General features: G+C 56.1%; 1 protein-coding gene across 5 annotated transcripts in view; it reads right to left on the reverse strand.

Annotated features, from left to right (window-relative positions):
- Positions 1 to 1,321: 1,321 nt before the first annotated feature.
- Positions 1,322 to 22,594, reverse strand: part of GRID2IP (Grid2 interacting protein) — a 46,757-nt gene continuing 25,484 nt past the window's right edge. The window contains exons 9-23 of one of the 5 annotated variants that reach the window (XM_027812440.2): positions 21,054 to 21,208; positions 19,023 to 19,124; positions 16,458 to 16,555; positions 15,867 to 15,984; positions 15,171 to 15,490; positions 14,527 to 14,940; positions 12,824 to 12,911; positions 11,426 to 11,515; positions 10,469 to 10,665; positions 9,780 to 9,935; positions 7,686 to 7,772; positions 6,997 to 7,126; positions 5,456 to 5,574; positions 4,861 to 5,025; positions 1,322 to 4,441 (exon numbers count right to left, since the gene is read on the reverse strand). In XM_027812440.2, coding sequence (XP_027668241.2) covers positions 4,370 to 4,441; positions 4,861 to 5,025; positions 5,456 to 5,574; positions 6,997 to 7,126; positions 7,686 to 7,772; positions 9,780 to 9,935; positions 10,469 to 10,665; positions 11,426 to 11,515; positions 12,824 to 12,911; positions 14,527 to 14,940; positions 15,171 to 15,490; positions 15,867 to 15,984; positions 16,458 to 16,555; positions 19,023 to 19,124; positions 21,054 to 21,208 — 2,311 coding nt within the window. In that variant the 3' untranslated portion in view covers positions 1,322 to 4,369. The remainder of the gene's footprint in view (positions 4,442 to 4,860; positions 5,026 to 5,455; positions 5,575 to 6,996; positions 7,127 to 7,685; positions 7,773 to 9,779; positions 9,936 to 10,468; positions 10,666 to 11,425; positions 11,516 to 12,823; positions 12,912 to 14,526; positions 14,941 to 15,170; positions 15,491 to 15,866; positions 15,985 to 16,457; positions 16,556 to 19,022; positions 19,125 to 21,053; positions 21,209 to 22,594) is intronic. The other 4 variants (XM_027812441.2, XM_027812445.2, XM_027812447.2 and 1 more) reach the window with 4 other exon arrangements.

Raw genomic sequence — 22,594 nt, forward strand, 5'->3', positions numbered from 1 at the left:
ATGGGGTTCGTAACTCATTCCTGAGTCTGTAGGTTAATCCCAGGATCGAGTCCCCTCCTGAGACCAGGCTGGAGGTTTTGGCTTCAGCATCGTCTGTCTGAAGAACCTGATAAACACAACCAAATGACACACAGGGAGCGATGCTGAAGAGGGACCTTCCAGGGCAGCGAGGGGCTGCGACAGGAGGCAGCTCACACATCTCTGAAGTCGGGGAGCACGAAGCCCCAGGGCAGCACGACCGAGAAGCCCCCTGTCTCCTGCTGGGCAGGGAATCCGCTGGCTGGGAGGGCAGAGTGAGCACGGGCACCGTCCTTACACAAGCCTAACCCGTGTCCCGATGGAGGATGGAGTTATCCACCTGGATTTCACTCTGTGTGATCCCCTAAGGGCACGTGCGTCGCTGGCTGCACGAGCAGCACCCCTGAGCCCAGATGCTGCTTTTGTCTCTCTCACTCACCTGTCATCCAAGGTCGCAGCTAGCTGCGCTGCTTTTACCAGAGGTTTTGTGAAACTTACCCCTCTCTGACAATCTCATCTGCTAGAATCAGAAATTCAGCTCTCACCCTCACTTTTGAAAATGTATTTGGGTCATTTTTGATTGACAATGGAGGCAAGCTAAGTACGTTAAATAAAAAAGGCACTCCAGAGTCTAAGAAACCAGAAAGCAAAGCAGGAAAACCCCAGTATCTCTATTTTATCTCTTTGTTTCACACACGGCTTACAATTCTGATTAACATAACTAAAGGTCTTTGAATCTTGCCATTGGAGATGCTTTAATTTGATCTGCTAGAATGTGGAAAACCCACTTTTCCCTAAACTGTGTTAGAACAAGGAGGATCCAAAAGGCCTTCAAATTCAGCATCCACGTGCCTTGTGCAAGCTCCCAGTCTGGGCCACTTCTCCCTGACTTCCAGCCCTTCCAGTCTGAAGCTGAGACCTCTGTTTGTCATCTTTCATGGCACCTGGAAAATAATTACAGATCGTGACACTTCATTGCCAAATACTCAGCGGGAGGGTTCATAGGTGGTGCCACTTTGGCTCGGAGACGCCAGCCTGGCACTGCTTCACCCCAGCCAGCCCATCAGCTGGAGCTGGGGTCATGGCTTCACCGTGGCTTTACTAAAGCTGCTCATTTCCTCTTTGAGGTCTTTTTTCCCCCATTTCTTGCAGGAAAGACTGAAAATCCTTAGATAATCTGAGGTTTGGAATGTAACCTGGGATTTTCAGGGTCACCGTTTCCCTGCCTCTGTCAGAGGATGAAGTGGCACCCCATGGAGCAGCAGCCACGCCACGGCCACTGTTCCCCGCGCTGACCCCGGGCTGCTGCCTGAATTATTATTTCCTTTCCAAGGACACTTTCCTGGGAAGACGATCCCATGATCAAGGCTGACGCAGGCATTCTGTTAAGGCTGGGCCGTGCAAGGCTGGAAGGAGAGTGCCCAGCCAAGTGCACTGATTCAGGGGGAAAAGTTATCTCGTCTTTGCAGTTATCAGGAAAGAGCAAAGAAAGTGTGTGCAGTGACCGATGGCGGCTGGCGTACGGAACAGACTGCGAAGGAGGCTCTGGGACATCGTTTCTCGGGAGGTTTACAGGTGCAGTCCGGCCTGCGTTGGACCTTGCAGCAGGAGGTTTGACAGCCGTGCTGGGCAGCTTGGGATCCCCGAGGCTGCAGGAAAGCCAGGCTTGATCAGCCAGGAGGGCGAGGGAAACATCAGGAGCGGTTTGAGTGCTTTAAACGCATGTGCCCAGCAAGGGACTTCTACCTGCAACGTTTTTATTAACTGTTCAGAGCCGTTTCACAGTTGCTGGCGCCGTGGCCTGCAGGGAGGACCCAGTGATTGAGCAGGCTGCTGTAAACAAGCTAAACTACAACCAGGAAATCTGATATGAAGCTGGTCCCTATCTATCTGCTGTTAGTGTAAAGGGAGATAAATTGCTCTGGGGACATAAACTCAACCTCAGCCAAGAATTCCTTTTCAGAGGGAAACAATTCACTGGCTCACACGCTCACAAAATGTTTTCTTCTGAAGGCTGCAGAAAAAATCCATACTATTTTAAGAATTTGCTGCTCATATTCATCACACTAGCCTGCACGATGGCACGCAAGCAGGTCTTTTCACAGTTAGGCTGTTATTTACCCTGAACCAGCCCAAACTCAGCGAGGTCAGATCCTGCATCTCTCTCCTGTATGCGGAAGGGGCCAATGTTAAGAAGTGCAGCCAGAGAGATGCAGGATGCAGAACTCCTCATACCTTCACCTGCAGCAGCCGTACAGAGCAATTGTTGACAGAACGCAGAGGTACCTGCAGTCAGGAGGCAGAAGGCAGTAGCTTTATTTTAGGAATAGCACATAGGCATTGGGTAGAGACTGAATTGCGAATATACATAGTCCCATTATCAAATAATATAATCATATGTCAGAAGTCCTGGTTCTTTGAAAATATTCACATAAAAATACCAAAGGGATTGGAGTTCCTAACTATTTTGGAAAGTTACAACATGTAGCAAAATCTATGTACAGCATTTTCACGTTTGTAATGACAGTTTCAAAAAAAACTCCAGTAGTTTAAATATTGAATATGTCTTTAGAAAAGAAAGAAAAAAAAAATATTCACGGAATGCAGTGTGCAACATCCAAACAGGAAAGCGGAGCCGAGCGAGCGTTGCCCTGTCGGTGCCGCTGGGGCAGAGACAGGCTGGGCTGGACCTCTGGGAACCGTGCAAGAAACTACCTGGCACTTAAAGCTGTATAATCTGAGAACACTTGTGAAAATATACTTCACTTCCTACAGCAGGGTTTAAAAAAATACCAAACCCCAAGTATTTGATGGTCATAAGGTCTCCCAGAAATAATGCACCAGTTGGTGATTCTGTACTTGAGCAGAGGCTGCAGTACGAGCTCTTGCTCTGGCAACATACGGGAGGAAGGGTACCTACGCTACGGCTTGCTGGAGCGCTTCCACGGGCCAGGGCATTGGGTTTGAAAGGCAACAGATGCATTTTGCACAGAGTAATGCCTCACAAGATTAACGCACTGTAGGTTTGCTGCCGTAAAGCTCTCTCGGGGCACCGTGTCGCCCAGAGGCACATGCACTGCCCACGGGATGCTGCTAGCCCTTCATCCCAGGGGACGTCTCAGAGGGAATTCAGTCACCTAAGCAACAATCAGACATTGGTGAAAGATGGACGTGCACACTTCTGGAGTTCCCTGGGTATATTCAGCATGAGCGACTGGTCAAACAGTAAAGGGACTCTCAGGACTCCAGGGCAGGGGGGTTGTGTCTCGCTGGTCCCTGCTGTGCCTTGGAGGTGGTGCTCAGGGCTGCAGGGGACTCCCCCTCATTTTGAGGCTACCAGGGGGTTCTGGACTTTCCAAGCACCAAAATGCTCAGGGATTTAGGTCTCCTGGTGAGTTCAAACAAGCCTAGTGTTGATGATGTTAAACTCTCGGGAAGATTTCAAGACCTGTCAGTCCTCACCACACCTTGAAGCAAAGCTGACTGCCAGGAAGGACTCCAGGCTTTCCTTGCTCTCCAGGACAGCTGGGTAGAACCAGACCGGATCCGTATTTGGGACCACACAGTTATGCCAAATGGGTTCTGCAAGGTCATATTGCTTTCCATCACCACTGGCCAGCAATGGCAGGGGATTAAAGCCCCTGGGCCACCTCCAGCCATCTCCGCTCCACTGTTACTGTCTGTTAAGGTGGAGCTCCAGTCCTGCGGTGCCCTGCTCAAGGGCAGAAGGGCTTGGAGAGGGACTGGAGAGGGGCTCAGCAGCATTGCTCCTCAGGGTCCTGGGGGAGCAGGTGCTGGTGGCATCCCTCTTCCTTGTCCCCCCTCACTCCCTTCCCTGCCTGACCTGCTCTGGCTCCCCAGGGAGGCTGTGGCTGGGCTTTAACCCTGGCCCCGAGGCTGGTGGGGATGAGCTGTGCCTGCCTGCGGAAAGCTGTGTCCTGCCAGGGCAGCCCCCTTGCGCAGCCACGCTCGGGAACTGGCCATGGGGATGTGGAGAAGGTCTCCAGCAGCTGCTGGTGCCAGTTATACGTGTTCTGGAAACGTGAGAGAGGGGGGTTTTACCCAGATGTGTCTGAAATCCTTGCCTCAGTGACACGCTGGAAATGGAGGGTGCTAATAAGCTGCTGTCCAGACCCGCGTGGTGTTTACGTTCGCGTCCCCGTGCCTCACCCTCGCATCCATCCACTATCACCTGTGGTGCCTTGTCAGTGTCCAGACTTCCCTGACCCCTCGGTCCGTGGTTCTGCTTGGTGGTAGCAGGTGACAGCAGCATATTTACAACCAAACTCAACAGGAGAAAATCGCACTTTGTTGGCAATAAATTGTTGCACCTCACATTGCTGCAGGCCTGTCACCAGGCAAGGGGGGAGGTCATCCTGGGGCTGCGCTGGCTCTCGCCCACCTGCACATCACTGAGCGCCCGCTGCAGGGAGAGAGCAAAGGGCAGGAGCTGAGCATCAGGCAAGGGCAGCTGGTGTGGACAGGGAGGATGTTTCGGTGGTACTGGCCACTACGGGCTTAATTCTCCCCTGGCTTCGCACTGCGCAAGTCTGTCCGTGCATCTGCTCTGTGGGGCTCTGTCCCTGCCTTCGTTACCCCAGAACGTTGGACTGTGACACCTGCTGTGCTCTGCATGGGGCTGGTCTTGGGCCACCAACCCTTAGCTCAGCCTCCTGCGCCAGCACGCCAACTTGTACGGGAGAAAAACCACACTTTGCAGCGGCTCAGGTACCCGCGCTCACAGAAAGCTCCTTGTTCCCACAGCTCATGTGCAAGCAGAACGCTGCACCGACACCTCACAGCAAACCCCTTTGCTGGCTGGCTTTGAAAAGTGCAACTCACCTCAAACTTACTCATGAATTCCGCAAAAATGCCGAAGAAAGCTTCGGAAGTTGTCATTTTCAAGTCTTCCCCAAAGAAGGACAACACTTTGCCGAATTCTTCCATGGCCTTGTGCTGAAGATCGTCCAGGGATCGCATGGCAGGCTGGGCGCTCTCCAGGAAGGACTGTGGGAAACGGCTTAAGGAACAACAGCCGTACCGCGGCTCTGGTCTGGATCGGAATCACTTCTGCTCACCAAATGGCCGGGTTCTGCCTCAGGCCTAAGCAAGGACCTGCTGCAAATGCAGGCAGAGCCCACGTGTGAAGGAACGTGCTGGCACACCCAGCTGTCACCAACCGCTCCCACCTGGCAGGGAGGACGCCCCGGCCAGCCTCCTGGCCTGGTGGCACCGGGCTTCTGCCATGCAGAGGTGTGTGAGCCCATGGGCACCACAAAAGGTGTTTCCCACACCAGACAGGAGGGAGCGGAGGGTGCGGGTTTCCACCACGCTCTCACCAAGTGCTGGGACGGTGCTTCCTTACCAGCCACACACAGCCGCGGTGCTTGCCAAGGAGGCACAAAGACAACAAAATGGTCCTTTTACAGAAGGATACAGTCATCACAATTGCAAATCTATCCTCTGCGGTAGCTGGCATGCTGTGACAGGCCATCTGTATGTCGCTGACAGTGGTGTGCAGGTCCTTTAGGTCAGCCGTCAGCGTTCTCTGATTCACTATGTGAGAAGAGTCAACAGTGTTAGGAGACAGGTCTGGCTGGCTTCCTGCGGCAAAGCAAGGGCAACGAGCGTGGGCCATCGGCCAGCGTGGGTCAGACTGTCTGTCTACATGGCTCTGCACAACCTGTCCGCATTGCCCAGGGCATGGTGGGCAATCGGACCTTCTGCTGGGCTCCAGCAGGGTGCCAGCAGCCATTGCTGATGCTCTGGCCAAGAGGTGCCAAGAACCTCCAAAGGAGACTGGAACATGTCAATGCAAGGACCGCACAGGACTCAGCGGCACGAGGGCAGTGACGGATACACAGGTACTTGACTCAGGAGGGGGACAGAGGGAGTGTACAGGACGGTAGGACAAGGGGTGATAGCCCGGCTGCCCTCCGTGGTATCTCATCACAGCACCAGCAGTCAGGAGTGACGAGAAGTTCAGGCTCCCTGCTGCCTTGGGCGGCCGAGCCTTAGCTCTTCTGCAGGCAAGGGAGAAGGTGAATGGCAGCATGGCAGGAGGGCTTGGGTCACGTGCTGCGGCCATGTCACCCCGTGGCCTGTACGAGAGTGATGCTGGACAGCCCTGGATGACACATGGTCTGCAACTGGGAATAAAGTGGCCAGAGTCCGGGTAGCCTTCAATGACAAAAGTGTTGTTTAACAAGCCAGATACAAAATCCAGCTAGGAAAGCTACAGGTACAGACCTTCAAGTAGAAATTTACATCTCCAGGCCTGAATTTTCTTGTTTATTTACCCACTGTAGCACTAATTCCCAAGGGAATTACTCACAAACAACGGGACGGTGTGCAAGGCAAACACAGCCTGCCTGCAGGCAGCCAGCCTGCTGTGACACCACCAACACAAGCGGATGGGTGATAACCCCAGCATCTACGTGACCTTTCTTTATCACAGCCAGCGAAGCTGTACGATCCCCAGGCAGTGTGACATACCTGCAACTGGACTGTGAACTCACAAGATGAAGGGTGCTGTACATTGTGTGCCACACGCGACTGAGAGCAGCAATAATGCTGGCAGGCACGCCGGGGAGGCTGCACACCGGGGGTGGAAGGAGGCAGGGGCTGGGGGGAGCACACCAGCTCCTGGCACTTCCCTCTTCTGTGCCACACTCGCACTTACATGACACCTCTGAACTTGGGAACAACTTTTTCAAGTCAGAAGGAAGGTTCAGGTCAGGGGAGAGAGCCTTGTCTAGGCACTCCCACGTGCAGCAGCATGGGATGGATGGGACCTCCCCCATCACTAAGCTCGTCCCTTCCTAACCCCGTCCTCCCACTCAGGACCATTCCTCACTTGTTTCGGCTGTCATCCTGCTCACGCAAGCGCTGTGCAGCTCATGACCGATTCCAGACCCATACAAAACCAAGAGACAGTGCAAGGAGACACAGAGCTTGCAGATGCTTTTGCTCCTTTACCTTTGGCAGCGAGCGGCACTGTAGGAAGATCCTTGGCAAAGCCCAGGAGCTCTGGGAAATGTTGGCTGAGTGATTTGGCAAGAATGTGCAGGAAGGTGGATTTCCCATCAACAGTCTTGGTTGTGTTCAGCTGTGGCAAAGCAAAACAAGTAAGGAGATTCCTATGCAGAGGAGAATGGGTTTTGCCAAGCAGTTGGTGTGTCGGTCACCAAATGCACAGGGGCTCCTCTGCGTGGCTCCGCTCACCTGGTGTTCACGTGCGTGGCGACTGCCAGCCACGCTATGTGGATTAATGTTTAAATAGGACATTTAATGTTTACAAGCACGTTACACCCAGATTAGTGGTGTCGAGATGCTAAGCAATGCCTCCCTTCTGCAGGGCAGGGCTGTCACTCCGTCCTCCACCCCTCAGGAGTCCCACAGCAACCCATGGGGGATAAAGAACTTGGTTTCTCTCACCCACAGCCAGAATGCCGTGGGCTCTGGCCAGCCGTGCACCTGAGCACAGGTCTTGGGCCCCAGCACGGTGAAGCACCAGCCCACCGTTAAGGCCTCTCTGAAGCCACCCCTGTGCATCAATCCAGCCCTCTCGGCGAGCCACTGCACCCAGGAGACTTGTGCAAGGACAGGGCACTGGGAGCTCCCAGCACTGGCGCCTCCTGCACAGCAACAAGGATGTTTCACCTTACCTCGGTCAGGAAGTTGATTTTAAAGCCTGTTGTTTTGCTGGTCTTGGGCTGCCCATTGTTCAGATAGTTTCCCATCGCCAGTACAAACTGCAAAGAGAAACCCCAGTGAGTGACTGGCCGGTGACCTCCAGCACTTCTGTCGGCCCATCTCTCATCTTTCTTTGTCCCCGCGTTTGGGTCACAGCGACCCACCAACGATGTGGTAGGAGCAGAGGTAAAAAGCCCCCCTCTGCCTACAAGACGGTGGGAAAGCACCCTTTTCTGTGTCGCTTCTGCTAAGGGGTTCCGTACATGTCCTCACAGAACATCGTTACTAAAACCTTACCCGATCATTCAGTGGGCTAGATTAGGCAGGTGAACACATGTTAAAGGCAGAATTTCTGCTGGTTCTGTGCACAGTTCACCCTGTCACCCACACAGGGCAGCCACAGCACACTGGGAGGAGGAGGGCAGCTAATAAACCCATCAGAAGGGCACAGCCAAGGGCCAGGGCCATGTGTCCAGAGGCACAGGCTGTTTTCTTCTCCACGCTGCTCCTGTATGAAGCCTCCACCGACCCTCACCAGCAAAGCCCATGTTTCAGCTACAGGAACTGGTCCTCATCCACCACCTTTCCTGCATCTCCAGCAGGGGCTAGAAAACACACCTCCTTTGCCATCTGCAGACCCAAACTTCCCAAGCCCTTAGAAGAGATCTCCTTTGGATGCTTTCCCATGCGGTTTGCGTGGCTGGTGCCCAGGGGTCCCCTTCCCTCTCCTGCAGCTGTCCAGAAGGTCCAACACTGCCCGGAGAGCCGCAGGGAGCCCACGGCCAGGGGCTAGCCAGGAGCACGGCTCCCACCAGCTTGGCTCCCTCGCCACTTCCAGACCGACGATGCAGGCGTCCAAGCTTTGTTAATGTTTAAGAGTGGATTTTCTCTTGTGTTACAGGCTCAGGCTTTAGGTGTGCACAATTTGGTTTTGTCTTTTTATTTCTTGGTTGTTTTTCTTTGCAGGACCAGGGCTAAGTCTGGAGGGGGATCTCCTGCCTGCAGGACAAGGATTCTTCTGCTGACGGGCAAGCACCTAAGCTCTCCTCTTCCCAAAGCCTTTTGTAGCTATTATCTGCAGATCTTTAAGGGGATAGCTTAAAGGGAAAGTAGTGAGCCAGCAGAGCCAGCTTTCTCCTCCAGAATGCCCTGACTCCTTGTGCTGTGGCTCTGCAGCCTTGGAGGCACAGCAGGACCCCAGCCTGGGCTCACCCAAGTCCTGACATCCCTCCTGGGTGCCTGGCAAGGAGTGGGGGCCTCAGGACCATCTGGATTTGAGACTGGGACTCTCTAAATTTCTGTTCACCACCTGCTAATGTGCAACCAGCCACGGCCCCCCAAGAACTTAATGAGGTGTTGGGGGGTTACTGGCTTGGAGCCACTAAGGAGGCTCATCTCTCATCTGGAAATGCCTTTTATCACATTGCAACCTCATTTATCTCACCTGCTTTTTTTAAACACAAACCAGAATTAATTAACATTAATTTGCAGCAGCTTCATCTTGTAGGGTCAAGGAGCAGCTGCAGCATAATTCCTTCTCTCCTGCAAGTGCAGTGCCTCTCTGCTAGGCACAGCCTGTCCCCAGGACCCCAAAAGCACCTCCTCAGAGGGACAAGCAGTGTGCAGACCCCTGCCTGCACTGCAGCAGGGCTGGCACAAGCCCATGGCCTGCAGCATGGACACACACAGAGTGACTGCTTGGACAAACCTCACATCCTTCAGCCCCACTGCAGCCACAGGACAACCTCAGTGGGCTCTTGCTGTGCTACTGCCTGGCGTGGTTCTGGCTCCTGCAGCCCTGCCACGTGCTGCGGGTGGGTGAGTGGCCACCTGCCATCCACCCTCCTGCATCCTCCTGAGGCCAGCATCCCCACCAGCCAATATAAGTGGGAGCTGCCAGAGGATGGAGGCTGGTGGACCTGGAGGGGCCCAGGGCACAGCCGTGGGGCTGGAGCTGTGCTCTGGCTGCCTGCAAGCTGCCTGCCAGCTGCCTGGCTGCCTGCGGGCTCTTCTGTGGACGCTGGGGGCCCCCGGTGGCTGTTACCAGAAGGAAGGACTGTTCTGACCTCCAAGATCTTAGCCAGCTTCTTGCTGCTTTTCAGCTCTAGGGAGGCCTTGCAGATGCACTCGTAGCTAGCTTTGATCTCCTCTGTCTTCTCCTGCAGAGTGGTCTTAAAATGTAGGCTGCGCAGACGGATCTTGTACTCTGGTACTGACAACATCTGAGAACAAAAGAAGGAGAAAACTGCTACTATTGCCATTAGCCATAACCCCTCCTATACGATGTTTTTCCTGGCAAATCTCTCTAGATGAAAGCGGTGTACACTTGGCTGGTGCAGGCGACACCGTGGAGCAGCTGGGACAGCTGCTGTAGCTCACAGAGCATGGCCAGTTTGCTGCCACAGGACGGGGGTGCTCCGTGCCAATACCCACGAGTGACTTCGTCAACAGAAAGTAAGTCAGAGCTGGGCAGTCACCCTGACTGCGGGCTAAACATCAGTGGTATGCTTCAGCTGTAAACCAGCCGCTGTGGGAGCGCCAGACACCTCAGGCATCAGCCCGAGCATCACTCCCTGGCGGTCCCTGCGACCAGTGCCACCAGCTCCTCCCAGCCCACTGCATGCATGAGCAGACCAGCATCCTGCCGACTGCTTCCTCTCTGCTCCATGTCCTCCTCCCCTCCAGCTCACAGTGGGACATCCCAGGGCCATCGCAGACCCCCTCGCTGCGGGAGCGCACCCCTGCCCACAGGTACCTGCAGCACAAACTGGTCGGGCTCGCTCAGTTTGCCGGGGTTCTCCTTGTAGCTCTGGAAGCGCTGGACTTCCTCCCCATCCGGGGCGTACAGCAAGAGCTGCTTGATGTGGGAAGGCTCCAGACGGTCTGTCTCCATCGTCATGAGAATCTGGCGCAGCTCGATGTGCGAAAGCTTGAGGTGGGCTATCAGGATGGCTGTGGGGAAGGGAGGCACATCACTTGGGTGGGCAGGAGGACCAGACCCCAGCAGGGCTGGCTGTGCCAGGGACAGACTGCCCAGCAGGCAAAGCTCAATCTCTCCACGGTGTAAGAGTGGTGTGGACTTCTCCATGTGCCCATGACGGCACAGGGTTAGCCCTGGGGGGGAGAGGAAGGGCTTTCTGCCCCCCAAGGCCCTGCAGAGGCTGCATGAGGACCCCAAGGAGTCACTCTGGTCCTGCAGCCCCTGCCAGGGTGTTGCATCATGAGCATGTACATCACGAATGCATCAGGCTGGGCTGCACTGGAAACCACCCCCAGCGCCTCCTCCTCTCCCACATCCCCGTGGACAGGAGACCAGGGTCCTGCAGGGTCCCAACGAGCCCTCCCACCCTCCTTCCTACCAGAAACAAGCCCTGGGGAAGCAGCACTGACCTCACCTTGGCAGGCAGCCCCCCACACACCCTCGCTGCCCCACGGCCATGCAAGCTCTGCCCCTCTCCCTCCCCAGGCGGATGAGCCACATCCCATCTCCATCCCTTCTGGTGAAGCCTTGTGTGCCCCCTGCCCAGGGCTGAGCCCAGCCTGGAGGGGCTCTGGGCTGCAGGAACAGCCGAGAGCAGCAGAGCTGTGCTGGGCTGCGCCCAGGAGATCGTGCTCATGTAGCCTCCTTGCTGTTACCTTTCCAGTTCTCTACATCCCCGGTCCCATCTCGGGGCCCGTTTTTGGGGGTACGTTCACTGTGATGTTTACTTACATGTGTTGTAGGCCTTTTTGTGGGATAAAATTTCAACCACGTCTTTCTTTTTAAAGTTTTCAGGCATGAGAGTTGGCTCTGGAAGAGAAACTGAAAGATTTAATCATGGGTAAGGACAGGCTCAGCCGGCTCCAGCAGGAAAAAAACTGTCCTGAAAACAGTGAAACCATGAATGAAAGAGAGGAGAACTGATGCTTTGCACACAGCAATGGCTCCGGGAATCCTTGAATTCTGCGATTCAAAGATCTCCTCAATGGAGGACTCAGTTGGAGCTGAAAAAGGTAAAACGAGAGGTGAAACACACAGAAAATCCCAGACTGCCCAGAAACATCCCCAAAAAGATAGCCCCTGAGGGGAATCCCATTTTATCCCACTTCCATCTGTATCTGCCTGCTCCAGCTTAGCTCTGCCCATGCTGCCATCGTGCACCGTGTCCCTTGCAGGAAAGTTCAGCCATCCCACTGGCGTTTTGCTTTTTCCAGTGTACATGAGGCAGCTGCGCTGCCCCACGCCACTGTCAGGCAGGCTGTGGGGGACAGGAGCTGACCCTGTGCCCCCAGTGCCTCCTGCTGCGTGGGGCAGCCACCCTGGCCACCGCTGCTCGGCCACCCCGAGCCTGGACCGGCTCTTTGGGTTTGCAGCACCCAGAAACCCCAGTGGGTCTGCAGGAGACCCCAGTTCAGGAGTGACAGGGAAGGCTGCGCAGGCAGGTGGCTACGAACCCCATACATAGGTCTTGGGGGGAACTGTCATATGTGTAAAAATAAAAATGTTGCTTGTCATGCTCTCTATGGACAGAGAAATGTTTTCACGGCTTTTTCAGGGCTGAGTTCTCAAAGCAACAGAGCTGCAATTTGCTTCCTAATTTGCAGCTGTTAGTGCCCCGCTGCACCGTGTGGTGTTCGTGCATGCCAGTGGCCCAGCTGACTGTACCGCACGGACCCGTAACAAGCAGAGGTTGCGCACAGATCGTCAGCACGTGTGCTGCAGGTTTGAGCTTCTGCTGTGATTGCAAACCAGGTCCCTGGTGGCACTGGAGAGCGGTGCTGGCACAGCGGTGCTCCCAAGGCATGGCATGGCCAGGCAGTGCTATGAGAGCCGGGAAGCAGCACTGGATGCGACGGGGAGCGAAACCTTCCAGCTGAGTTTCACTGCCCCGATGGACTGAAATGGGGACAGAAAACAATGGCAGCGAAGAAAATTAAGGGAGACAGTGAAACAATCTCCATCTTAATGATCTGCTGTGCCACCAGCCACAAAATCCTGAGCATGAACAAATTCTGTGCCACAGGTGATGCTAGGACCAGGCATTGCCTTGCTGCCCACTGAGCCCCAGTTCCTCCCAGCGCCCCAGTCTCTGGTCAGTACCAGGACCTATTCTGGGGCTCAGGCACTTACTTGTAGGCTTCTGCGTCCCAAAGTGGAGCTCCAGGTCAAGGTATTTGACCATATCACTCAGCTTGTCATAATCTGAGTCTTCTCCGAGCTGCAGGAGGAGGAAGAGTCAGAATCATTGAATCATAGAATTGCTTAGGTTGGAAAAGACCTTTAAGATCAGGTTGGAAAAGACCTTTAAAGATCATCAAGTCCAGTGGTTGACCCTGCACTGCCAAGGCCACCGCTAACCCATGTCCCTAAGCACCACATCTACATGGTTTTCAAATGTTTCCAGGGACAGTGACTCCACCACCTCCATGGGCAGCCTGTTCCAGGGCTGCACAACCCTTTCGGGGAAGAAATTTTTCCTAATATCCCATCTTAACCTCCCCTGGCACCGCTTGAGGCCATTCCTTCTTGTCCTGTCACTTGTGATCTGGGAGAAGCATACTGGCATAGGGGACAGCCCGACACTGCCCGCCTGTGCCAAGCCACCTGCCCTCTGCCCCACGCTCTGTGTCCCCAGAAGAAACCAGGACAGGCTGATGGCACTGCCCTGTAACTGGAGACTCAGCCATCATAAACCCTGTGCAGAAACCAGAGCCTGGTGAATCATTCACCTCTGTGGAGCAGCTCCTACACAAGTCACTGAGCCCACCTTGTAGGACCCATTCTCATTGCAGAAGGAAGGAAGAAACACAGAGGTGAAGCCCCATCAGCCCTTCCTCACACCCTGCAGCGGTGGCACTGCCCCGCGGGCTCATTTAGCTTCTAACACGGCTGGAACCCTACGGAGCACTACTGCTCTTCACGTGCTACTTGGGCACAACTGCTTCACTGAAGGACAAAGTGGGAATTCCAGAAAATTCGGGAATTTTTGGCATACAAAAAGAAATCACTGGGAAGAAGCACCTTGTTCTCCGGAGTGCTGGGGAGGGGGACCCGCAGGGTTTCAAGTGCGTGCTACAAGGTGGGTTCCTGTGGGACTGGCAGATGATCCCACAGCTCCACTCTAGCTGCTCAGAGCATGAAGAATACGGCACGTCTGACAGCATCCACCATCATGAGACACAGAGGCTGGAAATTAAATTCCAGGGAGGCCAGCTTCTCCCCGCAGGGACTCATCCACCTCCAGAGTTCTACATCACTTCAGGCCCATGACGCCAAAGGATTATCACATCTGGTCTCACTCCTCGCCTCTGCTTTCCCCTTCTGGTGCCCCCCCCACCTCAGTGCTCTCCCCATCGCTCTGCTTTCAACCATCCTCATGGTTTCCCATGGATAAAACCTCCCACAGCTGCAGAACACATCTGAAGGCAGCTCCTCACTGACCAGCGCCCGGAGAGCAGGGAAGCAGGTCCTAGGGGGATGGATATTTTCATCCCTAGGATGCTGGAGTCAAAAACCAGCATTTCAGGTGCTTTCCAGAGCTTCTGCTCATGCCGGCAGTTTTAGTCCAAATAATTAAAAGGATGAAAGGAAATATGAGACTTTCTGTAACATGGTATCTTATCTTCAGAGTTCATTCCCTTGACCAAGGTATTGAATGCGTGGCCCAAGGAGAGGTTGGGACATCATGCTGTGGGGAGGGGACACTCCCCAGTGCTCTGGGCAGGGAGGAGGGCAGTGCCCACGGATGCTCCCACCAATGTCCCCAGCCTCGGTACTAGCAACCGCTCCCCAGCACGCAGCTCGGCCCCTCGCCCCCCGCCCCTGGGCCGTACCTGCCCCCAGATGGTCCCTTCCGAGTTCTCCACCTGCTCCCACCGCAGCCTCTTGACGCTCATGTGGTTGGACTCACTCCTGCGGTGCAGCAGCCCCCGGTGCAGGGGGGGTGCGCAGGGCACTGGGGGGGGCGGTGGTGGGGGTGGTGGCGGCGGGATGGGGTGCAGGTGGCTGACAAGGGATTTGGGGACAGGTGACGTGCTGGCCTTCATGGCCTCTGCCTTGGTGGGGATGGTCTTGGGGTCGTGGAACTGCAGGGGGGGCGGTGGAGGAGGGGGGCTGAGCGGCGGAGGGGGGATGTGGTCCGAGAGCGTGGAGTAGGTCAGGGAGCTGCCCTCATCACTGCTGCTGATGTACTCGCTGCTGCTGACGTCGTTGGTGACGTAGCTGCCCTGGTCATCGTGGAAACTCATCTGGGTGAGGGTGAGAAGAGAGGCTGAAGGTGGCACCTCATCCTCCATCCCCCAGCCCTCGGGGGTGTCCTGCCCCCAGGCTGTGCAGCCTTCACCCCCTCCACCACCCGCAGAGCCCCGGGACGTGTCCCCAGAGTCCCCGCACCCATCCCGGCACGGGGCAGGCTGCACGAGGGATGGCTCCACGGCCAGGGCAGACCGTGCACCCTGCCACCCTGCGCCACGCTCACCTCCTCGTAGTCATTCTCAGGGGTGAGGAAATCATCCACAATGGTGACCCGGTGTCCCAGCTGCTCACTGAGGGCATCCAGGAATCGGTCAGTGTCGCGGCTGCGCGGGGGCCTGGAGAAGGTGAAGAGCTTCTTCCGTCGCGACAGAGGGCTGAGCGAGTAGTCCCGGTGCTTGGGGGACGGGGCTGGGCTGCTGTCAAGGCTGACATAGGGGTTGGACTCGGTGCTGCTCGGGGAGGCCACGCTGCTGTGCAGGCGGTAGTAGCACTGCTGGGAGGCCAGAGCGTCACTCGGCCACGAGATCCCCGACTTGCGAGCACCTGCGGGACACAATGCTGCCGAGGGGGTCCTGCCCCAGCACTCCCCACAGCCCCCCACCCCTGGGCTGCGATGAGCCTCAGCACCGCACTGAATGTGACATAACTGTGCAGCCTGCGGGAGGAGGGATCCCCCCGGCAGTGCCCTGTGCTGCACAGCAGTGCGCTGGGGTCCTGCGGGACTTGCCCTCCCATGCACTCCATTGCCCTCCTGCAGATGCAGTTTTGCAGGAGCCATCGCTGGGCCCACATGTGGCACCGTCACTGCTTTGTTATAAAATGACGTCAAGAGAAAAATGTCTTCTCCTCCACCTGCCTGGCCCCCACCAAAACCCCCACCAAGACCCCCTCTCACATGTGGGGGGCAGCCGGACGTTACCTGCAGCGTGTGCCAGCTCTGGGGCAGGAGGTGATGCTCTGTGCAGGGCAGCGTTACCCATCTTGCCAGCAAAGCTGCCGATCAGGCGGTTTTCTAATTCTGCATAGACAGCCGACATCTGAAAAAAAGGGCCAAGAGCTGCTGTCGATGCCTGAATCGAGAGGGGGCTTGGGGAGCCCCCAGAGACCTGCGATGTCCTGGAGCCAGGACAGCCACCGCAGACCCACCAGGCCCCAGTCTCTTACCCCCTGAAGGAGTGCTTCACCCCAACCCAAGCCCATTCTGCCTTTGCTGAAGCTCCCCAAGAGCCTCCCGCTCGCAAGGCTGCAGGAAGATGCTGACAGACAACTGCCTTATCAAAGCTGACTAACTGCTCAGGGAAGTGATCTCCGAGACCAGCTCTGAGGTAGGGACGTTGTCAGCCACCAGCAGGTATTTCCATGCTGACACATCCTTCCCCCATTCCTTTTTTTCCTGCTTTCCCACGTTAACATGAAAGCAGTCTAACTCTCATCGCTCCCCGCAAACACGGTCCCGCACACATTGGCAAAGCGCTTCCCAGCACATCCCCCCATTCCCAAGAGGCCACACCATTTTGGGGTTGGGTGTCTCTGGGAGGGATGTGCCATCGCCAGCCTGTCGCTCTCCAGGGATCAGGCGAACCGGGACCTCCACGGTGTCACTCTGGCCTGGCAGGGAAGGAAGAGACAAACCAGTCAGAAGCCCCCCCTTCCGCCTGTGGCCCCAGGGCTCCCGACGGTCCCGACCCATCAAGGTCCCCCCTGTGTCCTGCTGGGACCCAGAGCCGCCCTCCCTGCCTGGGCATGCAGTGAAGCACCGGGAGCACCTGGGGCTGGGGGTCCCGAGGGACCAGAGCAGGGCAGGCGATGGCCCCATGCATAGGCTGCCTGTGCAACAGGGAACGTCCCGCTGCGGGCTTCCCCAGGCAGCAGCAGGAGTCACCCAGCACCAAAGCATGATGCCTGCTGGAAAACAAGCACAGCCGAGAAAACTCCTCCTGTGCCTTGCCCTTTACCCCACCATGTTCAGTTTCTCTACAAAATGAAGATATTATTTGTCTCTCAGTCTACCCAACTGGTAGATCTGGAAGCTGCCTGCAAATTCTCAGTGCCAGGGCAGCGCGTGGTTAGAGTGCTCCTCACTCTTGCTGCATGCGGTGGGACAGTGCCGAGCAAGATTCCATCACAGCAGTTCAGGGGAAGGGACATGACCCAGGGCACACGCTGGAGTCTGCACTACGTCGAGAAGCCTCCAGATACCGAGACGCTGCAGTGCCATGGGTGTTTCTTTTTTCTTCGTTTCTTTCCCTTCAGCCTCCCTGGTAGGTGCTGGGCACCAGGACAGTCAGGGTCACTGCACATGGCAGTCAAGGTCACAGTTTCCAAAATCTGGTCCTTTTGGTCGCAGATATCTGGGCAGTGCCAGCCGCCCCAGCAGCATCCCCTGAGACAGGGCTCTGCAGGGGACATGAGGAGGGAGGGAGAGAGGTCTGGACCCCTGCGAAGGCACAAGGGAGCTCACTTGCAGCAACGTTGATTAGACCAGCTCCAAAGGAAACTCCATTTTTCCAGTTACATCCATGGAGACTTCTGTTCAGAGGTTAACGGCTGCAGCAGCATAAGCTCTCAGAGGCACGTCCAGAGCCCTGATTCATCTCCAAGGGTGTGCGAAGGGCTGCCGGGGGGAAGCGGTCTGCAATCCCTGCCTTTCCCAAACTGCTGGACGGCAGGTCAAATGGACTCACAGTACTTCCACCTAGTCAGGGCTGGGATGAGTACTGGGGCGGGCAGGCAGAGCTTTGGAGAGCCCAGCAGAGCAGCTCTGCTCACCCCAGCACCAGCCCAGAGCCGTGTGCTCAGCGCCCAGCATTTTACAGGGACCAAGAGCAGCCCAGGACAGACACAGCTGGCTGTTATGAGAAAGGGCTCCGGAGTGGGGCTTTCATCGGGAACAGGAGGTGAAGCCCCCCACCCCACATCACTTCCCTCTCCAGGACTGAGGAATGTCATCTGCTTTTCATAAATAAATAGTTTGTGCAGGGAGGTGCAGTAGGAGCACCCATGGCAGGATGCACCGCAGAGCCTGCGCAGCGGTAAGGGCAGCACAACAGGTCGCTGGCTGCTCTTTCCCCAGGGCAGCTGAGGACAAGGCTGCTTCCCACAGCTGGCAAGCATCTGCCGGGCGAGCAGCCTCCCTCCAGCACACACAGCTGTCAGCCACTCTCTGTGCTGTAATCACAACCAGAAACGCTCCTCAGAGGCAGGTTAAGAGGATGTTCCCTGGGGAAATGTCTTGGAGTTGGCTGCTCCAGCAGCAGCCCTCCCAGATAGCTGAGGAGCACTGTGCTCCTGGTGAGGCGCTGGGAGGAAGGCGTGCAGCCAGCGGCTGGTGGAGCCTGGCTGGATGCAGTGGGGAGCTCGTGGTGGGGAGGTCGCGGTCAGAAGCCATAAGCAGAGGTCGAGTGCCCTTCACAATCAGCTAAGAGTGATGGGGAACAGGCAGGATGCCTTGTCCCCCCATCTGGGATAGGAAGGCAAAGACCCGAAGGACTGAAAACACAACCAGCCACCTGGGGTGCATGTGGGCAAGCGGGTCAGAGACCTGGGCGCTGTGGAAGGCCCTGCAGCAATACCAGGAGGATGGGATTTTCAAAGGAATGGGAAGATATGGGGCTTCTCTCTGAAGGGAGTGAGGGTTTGTACCATGAATGAAGTTCATCAAGAGTCTCACGATGGCACTTAACCATGATCTTCCTCACATGGATTTCACAAATGCTGTCTTCCCTGTGAATTTGATGATGTCCAAGAAAGTTCACCCCAGAAACTGTGCACCCCAGAAGGGAGGGCTCAGACCAGCAGGATCAGTTCACATCTGAGCAATGGAAGGGATTGGAAACAACGTTCAGCCTCAGCCCAAGCGGCCTCTTGCAGAACTGCTATTTCAGCTGTTTCTGAAAACATGGGATTTCCAATCAAAGCCTCTGTGCTGACCTCCATCTTTTCCCGCTGTGCACGCTTAGGAATAGCTCTGGATTTTGGCTTGGGGCAGAGCAGAAGTACACTACAGGCACAACCACCAGGACCCAGCTCCCTTCCCACTGCAGAGGGGACCCCCACACAGCCCCCAGTCACCCACCTGCTGCCTCCCCTTCCTCGGGGCGGGGGGTTCGAAGGCTTCCCCGGCACAAGGAGGCCCCTCGGATGGAGCTGCGGTAGCGGTCCTCTGCTTCTGGCTCAACTGCAGCAGAAAACACCCTTCATAAGGCATGGCTGCTGTGTGCCAGACCCCACAGCTCCCCTATTCCTCCTCGCCATGACACGGGGCTCCCCCAGACCCACCGGCCTCATGGCTGCTCTCTGAGCCCTGCACTTGACCGTGACGCCGTGCCCAGCTTGGCTGGCACTGCAGCTGCCTGTCCCCCAGCTAGCCACTCACACCATCCCTCCTGTCCCCGAGAAGCAGAGCAGGTTACAGATGCTCCTGCCAGTGCAGGGCAGGGGGGTGGATGCCCAGAGATGGGACATGCATTTGCTTTTTCCAGCAGGACTGGCATCCACCAGCTTATGGTGCACATGGAACTCCAGCCCTGAGCTGGTGGAGAGGGAGCCAGCTAACTGTCCTGCCCTCAAGGGACAAGATGGGAGTGGGGGCCCACACTGAAACGCTGCCTGGAAGAACGACTGGTCTGTGTGCAGTTTTGTGCGATGGCTCAGAGAGGCTCAGACTTACAGCAGGATGGAGATACTGGAGCATCAGTCTCCGTGGTATCCACAGACCAATGCTCAGACAGCCTGATACACGCAAACATCAGAGATCGCCACCGAGTTTGGAGGAAGCCCAGGTGAAGGACTAATCCAAATTCAGACATCTCTGGCCAAAGGACATACATATGATGCACCAGAACAACCAGCACTTCACATGGTCAGAGTTGCCCTTGTCACCTGAGAAGCTGAAAGGAGTCAGGGACCAGCCTGCGAACCAGGGACAACCCTCCAAAACAGCCTGGTCCTGGGAGATTTACTCCCGTGCTTTCCTCCTCTCCAGTGGCTGGGGATACCTGCTTTGGATTCCTGAAATGCAGCTGCAAACTGCAAATAACTCTGCTTCCCTTTGAGATCTTCTGAAGTTTATAAACTAATTTTAGGTTCTAAGTTCACGGGAATATACAACACGTTAGGTAGTTTGGGCCATGATTCTGCACACACAAAAGCAACGGGAACTGAGTGCAAATTAGGTGAGCAAATACCCAACACGTTTCCATGCACAGCGGGAGTATTTGCACCAGGACTTGGAGCCATTTCTCCCTGCGAGGGGAAAGGCTGTGCTAAAATAACCGTGTTCCTCCAAGAGCCTCTCTTCAAGCAACACTTCTTTTTACCTACGATCAGTCTGAAATAAACACACCAGCATAATGTAAATAGCTTAGAATAGAAGAATTTGAAAGCAACTAAGAAGCCCAAATCCAAAGATTAAGACATTCCACTCCAAATTTGCCCTCACTTTTCTGCTGTCTGACTGCAGAGCCCACCACCCACAGCAAACCACATCTGGTTTTCGTGTTGCCACAGAACCAGGAGATGGAGAGAGGGACCAGGGAGGAGGAGAATCGCCAGCTGCCTTCCAAGTCCTTCTGGGGAGAGCAGTGCTCCCGGGCAGGTGCGCCGCCAGCCGAGCTGCGCTCCCCCCCTCTCTAACCATGGATGCTTGCGTACATCTGACTGCTGGGGACATCCCAAGAGACATCACCGTCATTGCTTATTTTGCTTCTCTGATCTGAATGCTGCCCCTAAACCAGTAATTTCCTTTCAGGAATTCCTAACCTCTAACAACCTGAGCAGCTTCCAAAAGCCTTTGCTCTCAGAGACAACCTCTCTGGTACCATCTCTCCGCTCAGTGCAGTTTCATTCCAAAACTACGCGGCTCCGTGCTGCAGAACAGGTAACTCCCACCTGACATTTACATTATCAGCCTCATCACCAACAGGAGCTGGAAACCCCTCCGTGCTGCTCTACATCCCACACGGCTGCCAGCTCTGTGCGAGCAGGAGCCAGGCAGGGCAGAGCCACCAGCCGGCTGCTCACTCGCCACCCCAGCCTGCTCCGAGCACGACAGAGACCTGGGGGGACATGGCGTGTCTGTGCTGGAGCACAGGGGCTTTCCTCTCACCTGCTAAGGACTTGTAACCAAGAAACCTGGCAATCTTTTGTTGGCAGTGCTCCTGCTCCTCATACGTCAGCAGCTGGTAGATAAACTGCCAAATGACTTGCTTGGCCGGTGTGTCCAGCACCGGGTACACATCCACAATGAGAGTGTCAATATTCCTGCAAAATTGGAAAGAGAGGGCTGGGCAGTGAGCGCATCCCTACGGCACAGCCCCACCATGCCGCTTCCCTGGGCTCCAGCGCTTCCCAGCCTGCTCCGCCTGGGTCTGAGCTGCTGGGCTTGCCTGAGGGGCACAAACTGGTCATTTCAGAGCAGAGGACCAAGCCCTTTGGGAACTGGGATTGTGCAGCTGGAGCTAACAGGGAGAGCAAATCCCAGGAACCGGCAGCACCTGACAGCCAGGTATAAAACCTGGTCTGTGAGTCAGCCAGAGTGTGTGTGGAGGAGGCTCTGCAGAGGGCTCTGGGCAGGCTGGGCTGAGGGCAGCTGGGTGAGGGTCACCAGGGCTCGCTGCCGGGTCCTGCACACGGGTCACACCAGCCCCACGCAGCGCGACAGGCTGGGGGCAGCGCGGCTGGGGAGCTGCCTGGGGGGAAGGGCCTGGGGGGGCTGGCTGACGGCCGGCTGGGCATGGGCCGGCAGTGTGCCCAGGTGGCCAACAGCACCCTGGCTCGTGTCCCAAACCGTGTGGCCAGCAGGCCCAGGGCAGTGCCCGTCCCCCTGTGCTGGGCACTGGTGCGGCCGCAGCGGGGACCCCGGGTTCGGTGCTGGGCCCCCTGCTCCCAGACAGACACCGCGGGGCTGGAGCGCCCCAGGGACGGGCACGGGGCTGGGGAAGGGGCTGGGGCACCAGCCCTGTGAGGAGCGGCGGGGGGAGCTGGGGTGTTCAGCCTGGAGAAAGGGGGCTCAAGGGGGCCTGACCGCTCCCTACAGCTGCCTGAGCGGGGGTTGCAGCGAAGGGGGGGTCGGTCTCTTCTCCCAGATCACAAGTGGCAGGACAAGAGGAAACAGCCTCAAGTTGTGCCAGGGGAGGTTGAGATGGGATATTGGGAAAAATTTTTCCCCATAAGGGTTGTGCAGCCCTGGAACAGGCTGCCCAGGGGGGTGCTGAAGTCACCATCCCTGGGGGTATTTAAAAGATGTGTAGATGTGGTGCTTAGGGACATGGTTAGTGGTGGTCTTGGCAGTGCTGAGTTAATGGCTGGACTCTATCTTAAAAGTCTTTTCCAGCCTAAATGATTCTGAGTAAGAGGGGTGGAGGAGCACCAGAAAGCAGAGAGAAACCCTGGAAAGAGCTGCATATTAGCCAGCAGAAGGTAAGCAGGCTCAGGCAGAAATGCATTGGTGAGGGGAGCTGGGCTGGCAACCTCCCTGGGCTGAAGGCTCGGGCTCACTTCGGCTCTGTGGTGTGCAGAGATGGTGAAAGGGCTTTAGAGGATAGCAGGGCTGAGCATCCAGTTCAGTGAGGAGGATAAAGCAGCCTGGGGTAGGAGGGCTGTCCTGGGTCAGAGAGCTAAAGTCAGGCTGCTTTCCTGAGAGACGGA

The sequence above is a fragment of the Falco cherrug genome, chromosome 4 (assembly GCF_023634085.1).
Source record: "Falco cherrug isolate bFalChe1 chromosome 4, bFalChe1.pri, whole genome shotgun sequence".
In the NCBI taxonomy this organism is placed as follows: domain Eukaryota; kingdom Metazoa; phylum Chordata; class Aves; order Falconiformes; family Falconidae; genus Falco; species Falco cherrug.